This window comes from Bidens hawaiensis, unplaced genomic scaffold (genome assembly GCF_021521415.1).
Source record: "Bidens hawaiensis isolate Kalapana, Puna unplaced genomic scaffold, B.hawaiensis_p1.1 tig00022295_1, whole genome shotgun sequence".
In the NCBI taxonomy this organism is placed as follows: domain Eukaryota; kingdom Viridiplantae; phylum Streptophyta; class Magnoliopsida; order Asterales; family Asteraceae; genus Bidens; species Bidens hawaiensis.
Window position 1 is genome coordinate 14,775 of NW_027493461.1, and position 6,865 is coordinate 21,639.

The 6,865-nt window shown below is 34.2% G+C and overlaps 1 protein-coding gene across 1 annotated transcript; it reads right to left on the bottom strand.

The window, feature by feature from the left end:
• Positions 1–1,143: 1,143 nt before the first annotated feature.
• On the bottom strand, positions 1,144–3,425 carry LOC143565169 (protein FAR1-RELATED SEQUENCE 5-like). Its single transcript, XM_077052228.1, has 4 exons — positions 2,650–3,425; positions 2,449–2,571; positions 1,569–1,809; positions 1,144–1,479 (listed from the first exon to the last, which is right to left on the bottom strand). Exons 1-4 carry the CDS (start codon positions 3,423–3,425, stop codon positions 1,144–1,146), a joined length of 1,476 nt encoding a protein of 491 aa, XP_076908343.1.
• Between the last annotated feature and the right edge of the window lie 3,440 nt (positions 3,426–6,865).

The following is a 6,865-nucleotide window of genomic DNA, read 5'->3' on the forward strand; positions in this document are numbered from 1 at the left end:
TTAATCGAAGGTGAAGGTGCGTTTTTATCAAGGTGAGCTGAGTAAGGTTAGTAATAGTTAAGTAGTTGGTGTCATTAGGAGTATTTGATTAGTTTTTTACTTTTTTTTTAATTTATCATTGCCATGAAAGTATGTAAAGTTACTAATATTTAGAAAATTCATGAAAGGGTAGTCTTAATTTGATGGGTGCAAATGTGATGGAGACTTTAATTTGTTAATTTAGTAGCTGGATATCAGTAGTTGTAATTATAGTTATGATTGTCGTTTATGTAGTCACCCATATTTGAAACATATACGTTTGGGTAGGTATGTTGTCGTTTATGTAGTGACCCATATTTGTTACATATATGTTCTTTATATATTTAAAAGATTAGTAACTGAATTAGATTGTGATAATAGAATTGTATGTTTGATGTTTGGTTGTATGATGTATGTAAAAGTAAACTGGTTGCATGTATGTATTATTTGATACTAGTTGTTACATATATGTTTGTTGTGTTTGGTTGTTGTTTGTAGATGGCTTTAACATGTATGTTACACATATGTAAAAGCATATGAAATTAACAATGTATGTAAAAATTGACATACATGTTTTAAACAGAAAACATATTGTTTCCATAAAGTTATGATATTGATAATGTAGACAAACATTTATAATTTATGTAAACAAAAAATTAGCAAAACTAATGATGAAATTGCCTTAAAATAACCATTAAAAACAAAATTCAAACGTAGCTAAAACATCCAAAGATTCCGAAACAAAAGAAACTGAAAGATTAAACAATTGTTCGCATGAGCAACCAAAATAAAACTGAAACATGAAATGTTTTTTTACTCTTCAAGATGTGCTGGCTCTTGTGTATTCGGAGTGGCGGTCTCTGAAATAGGGGCTTTCTTTTTTGTTGGGCAATTGCGTTTATCATGATCGGTTACATATTGTTTGCATATGCTACACTTTCGGGGCGTTTTCTTACTATTTTCGAGCGCTTTTTCACCCGGTCCAATTAATCGCTTATTTGTTCCGCTTCCTTTATTCCTGATTCCTTGTGGTGCCGTGAAGGAGACAACTGCAGAAGTAGAAGGACCTATCAAGTCTTGGATTACAGCAGATTTTTTGTTATAGTCTGGCTCGTTAGGGAATTCCTAAAAAATTTGATTCTTGATTTGTAGGACTAGCTCGTCAAGTATAGCAAGTCTGTCATCATTCCCTCTAACTCGATCCACGCACTGCTGAATGTTATCGATAATTCTATGCCGAATTGTGTCATTGCGTGTTTGGTGTGCACAATATCGGTTGGTAACACTGAAAACACTAGGAGGAAGTGCATCTCTTAGCCATCGGGATTGAATATACTGTGGAGGTATCTTATCAACTTGATGGTGTCGGAAAACACAAAAGACATGTCGACAAAGATATCCAATCCGTATAAATCCCTTGCAGCTACATGCTGCAGATTTGGATGTCATGTCGAATGTAACCTACAGAGTTTAAAAAAAAAAAGATAGTTAACGCTTTATTAGATTACATATGTGGGTGCAGCATATGTGTTACAAATATATTAAAGTACCGTATACTCATTGACAATTGTTCTCCTGTGGTCTTGGTGGACAGCTGTGTAAGTGAAACCTCCAGTAACAGGCTCACGATTAGCTATGTAACAAAACTCTTTACCTTTTACTATCTCCTTTTGAACTTCAAGAAATATACTTCTAGTGTAGGTATGAGCAGCATGTTGTTCAATAGGTAGTTTTGCTTTAAATTTAGGTGTGGTATCAATCGTTTGGAATTGAAGTTCGCGTTGCACATACCTTTGACCATCAAGGGCAGTTTCAAAACACATCATGAACTGAACGAGTGTGTTTGTAAAACTGGAATTTACTTTGAAAAGTGAGTTTGAGCTCTCACACCTTGAGGTTGTTTTCATCAAGCAACACATTGGGATGTCTCTAAAGTATCCTGGAACCCACTGCTCCCGTATGTCAAACATATCAGTTAACCAACTATGTTCGGTTAACCCATGTTCATTCATCAGTGTATTCCATCTTGATTCGAACGTTGATGGCTTAATTGTAAACATTCCAAACCAACTTATGTATTGATCTTCGCAGGTCTGTGTTGTTTAACAAATCTCCAGAAATCTGAAAAGGAAAAAATCACAAAACCAAATATTTAATGACTACACATATGGAGTCCGTCTTGGTACCAAGATGCAAGATGGAATTTACTGATTACATATATGTTATTATACCCATATGAAAAGTGAGACCTATTTATTTATCATATATGTATAAAGCCAAAACCCCAATTGTTTTGGAACATTTAGTAATGCACCGTACACATGTGTCACAACATATATGTATATGCCTTGTCAAGAACCCTATTAACAGCCTGCTTCATAGCCGGGTCTTGATCGGTTAAAACTAATGGGTTACTTGGCATGTGCTTACAGAAATGCATTCAGCAGCCGCTCGTATGACTCGATTGTTTCACTATACAATATCCCAGCACCAAACTTAACACATTTCTTGTGGTGATCAACACCAGTGAAGGGTACAAAAATCATGTTGTACCTATTAAAAAAACAAAAGCAAATATAATAAAAGTAAAATATATCGAACGTATTAAAAAGGATAATATTTGTTTGATACGTTGCATCAAAGGCCAAGACATCACCAAAAGCATCATAGTTACACTTTGAAACACCATCAGCCCAGAACATCGCTACAAGCTTACCATGAACCACTTGGTGTAGAAATGTGAAGTTTTCTAAGTTTGTAGCACGTGCCTTCATGTTTGCTACAACCATTTCTGCGTCTTTCAAACCTATGGCCTGGTCTATATCCCTGGCCCAATTCTTGAATCCAGTTTTTGTACCTCGGACCATATGATGACCCCCTTTTAATATGGTTTGCAACCTAAAGGCTTTTGTTGGGCCAACATTTGCCAAACGACATTTGGCAATATACTCCATTTCAGAGAAATTTAGCTTTTTTCTCTTTTTTGTCAAGTCTAAATTGTAGGAACTTACAAAACCATGGTTATGATTCTCGATAAGTCCATATAGTTCAAAGCGTGTGCCACCTTTTTCAATGGAAAGTTTTATACGTGACCTACAATTTGTAACTTTGAAATTGCTACGACGAACAGGAGATTTAGTATAATCATCCAGTGAGTCAAAATTCTGCCCAGCAGGTTGTCCGGCTTTGTTACACAAAATATACCTATGTGTAAGGATTCCCTCCTTATTATATTTCGTAGTTCCTAGACGAGTTTCAAATCCAGCTTTCTCCGCATAGGCTTCGTACATAGTGACAACATCCTCCCATTTATCATAAAAAGTACCGGGCACAGGTTTATACTCCAGTGACACGTGAGGAATCCAGTATGTTGTTCCGTTGGGGGATTGATACACATTACTGCTCATTGATTCTACATGAGTGTAGATAATGATATCATTAAAAAAAAAGGCTAAAATGCTATATGCATAATATGTATGCACTGATAAAAAAATAAATCAATATGTAGAAAGTTCAAAACAAAATCAATAGTAGCAAGGTCCCACCAAAATCCAGTATTATCACAACCAAATCAATAATTGCAAGGTCCCACAAAAATCAGTGAAATATGAAAAAGAAAACATTTCTTAATTAACAAAAATATACACTGATGATGTACGCACCTTCTTGATTGAGAATATGGCATGACGTATTATTTGATTGAACATATTCGTTTGAATCACCATTAATGTTATTCAAGCACTGATTATCCATTTGAATTGAGATCTCGCTAACTGCAATGTAGAGGCTCTTTTAACGATTAAATCAACTAGTTTTAAAGATAATAGATAATATCAAGTAAGTCGTACCTGCGTCTTCAATGGATTGTGGATTAGAATGTTTGTGATTGCGAATATTTCAGCATGATGTATTACGTGATAATCGCGGAATAGTTGATAAACCCTATAACTGACTGGAACTGAAAGAGATAAATAAGGGATTCCATTTAATGAATGTGAGAAATAAAATATTGACAAATTACAATAATAACCTTATAGGAAAAAAAAGAAAAACAAAAAGAAATTTTGTGATTGGTCCATAGGAGTTTTCATAGTTTTTAACTTAAGGGGTGGTTCTCATTTGAACCCTCCTCTCTCTCTCTCTCTCTCTCTCTCTCTATATATATATATATATATATATATATATATATATATATATTGAATAAGGATTAACGGGTTAAGAGTTTGGAATTCAGTTTGTTTTACCGAGTTTGGGGTTTTACTATTTATTATCAACCAAAATTTTGAGGAACCGGCTTTTGTGATAATTAGCGTTTCGAGTTATGATTTGTTTACAGGAGATTGTCTGAGGACTGAGGTAACTATTTATAGTTACTTGATTAATCGGTTATTGCAGTAGCAAATCGATTTATTTGACAGTGTTCAGCTGAACAACCGTCAAGTTCAGGCCCGCGCCATTGCTGTGTCTGTTCACTTTTTCCGATGTGGTCCTGTTTGTTATTGTTATAGCTGAAGATGGGATGGTTGTGGTCAGAATGTTCTTCGGTTATGGATTTGGGTTGATTGGTTTGGCAAATGGAACTTGGATGTGGCACTGATGATGGATAAGCCTGTGAGAAAATGGAATCAGCGGGTGTGCTGGTAACGGCATGACTGAAAAAAGAGGTCAGTGGCAAGTCATGTGAACTATTGCTCATTTGGATGATCTTTCAGTTAAGGTTTGCGTTAACTGGTCGTGTATACAGTCATGGAACCCTTGGTACCGCTTGTTTTCCATGATAGTTCTCCTGATATTATAACTATTTGCATGTTAGCTGGTTAGGAACTATGATTATTACTTCTTGTTCATTTGGAATTGTGAAGTTATATCTTGTTTAGTGGCGGTCAGTGGTATAACATTTGAGAGGATCGGGTTCTTGTGTTAAGTAAATTTATTTTCCGGGGAAGTACAATTGGGGTTCATCTCATAGAGTGTTGGTGTGGCATGGGTTGGCATAACAGAGATAGTGGGAGCTGTAGTCGACTTGGTAGGCTCTATGGAGGTAGGACATTTGAAGAGTCAATGTCAAAAGGTTTGGAATTCCGCCTATAAGAATGTGTCTGGGTAGATGCATTATGACTCATTGAATGTAGTGATGACTCTTGGGTTCAAGATTCTGGTATGCTTTATTTCTTGTTACTCACTTCAATGAAGCATTGGTGAATCTTTTAGTTGAAGACTTTTGGAAGATACGGTTTCTGTATCGGCGGAAGAAGTGAACCAGCTTCCGAGTTATAAGGTCTTGGCTTGCTGAATCGGGTATAACTAAGGGGTTTTAGTTTCCCGACATGAAGCCTGAAGCCATAGGGATGTCAGTTTGAGCATATTCGGAGGTCTGAACATGGTTGGGGTTTTGATAACTGTAACACCTCGGCTTAAAGCGAAAACGCCTGAGTGTGACGTACATATTGCTCAAAACACATGTGACACTATTAAGCGACAATATTATCATTAATTAGTTTAAACATCAAGTACATAAGTTCGTAAACAAGAAATACATTGCATTATAAGAAAATTAAACAAACTTGCCCATTTATTAATTTAACATAAGTACTAGTGTCTTCTCCATGCATCATCCTCTAACGACTGCCCCTGTAGTATATATATAAAATACAAGTCAACTAAACAAATAGTTGGTGAGTTCACACAAGTTTTGTTTGTTTATATATAATAATAAAACCATACAATTCCATGTGACATGTATAATAATCGTGCAAGTAAGATCATTTCCCGTTGGTAACAACCTACGTACTCGAATAAAGAGGTCCTTTTCCACTCATAACAAAATGGTCCTGAGTGTAGGGGGGGGGGATATGATCATACTTATTGAGGCTACCACGTGCAAGTAAGATATGAGCAAGTAATCAAGTAACACACAAGTCCATGACGTGAATTGTATTTTAAATATACGAATCAATAAGCAATTGTTTTAGTAGAATATATATGCTACCCCCAAAGTGTGTAACAACGTTAAAAAAAGGGTGTGAGAAACTCACCTCGAAAATGAGGATGAAAGTTTGAAAGAGTCAAACAAATGAGGCGGAGACTCATGGTGGATTATCCTAAACAGGTAATATGTATGCTAGATTTTAACACGAGTCTAAATGGAAAGGAAACTACGACAAATTGGGACTTATAGATTTTTGATTAAAAATGAGTTTAACTAAAACGAATTAAAGTTTATGTAAATCATTTGATATTTATTAGTTGAATAATGATTTGTAAATGCACAATTATAACTTATTAATATAAGCTTAAATAACAAGATTAAAAACAATTTATGATTAAATGTTTTATTTTTTTAATAACATAATAAATTAATTTACTAACTAATTAGTTTAAAGGCTTTTCATGATTTATTTTAAAAAATTTATACATACTATTGTATAGGTTGAACAAAAAGAAACAGTAATTAATTTTCCCAATTAATTATTTAGAGATATCAAGTATATAAATTCTATTATAAGAAATATTTAAACAATTTTTTTATAAATCATCGTATTTAGAACAAAGCGTGTAAAATTTTATGATCATCAATGGATCATAAGATTGAGATAAATATTCATGCTTGTTCTTGCAAAATAACTAGGTTTGATCCAAGATTTAGAAAAATCAAAGTGTTTATCTTGGATATCCATGATCATAATGATTCTTAAAACCAAAATATAAGATTTTTATGATAAAAGTACCATGATTATGAAGAATAACTTATGAAAAAGTATGAGCATTCAAGGTAAAATCAAAACAAAAGCTATAAAATGCATGAAATGGTAAAACTTACTTGTTAGTGCTTTTAAGCTTAAGAAAA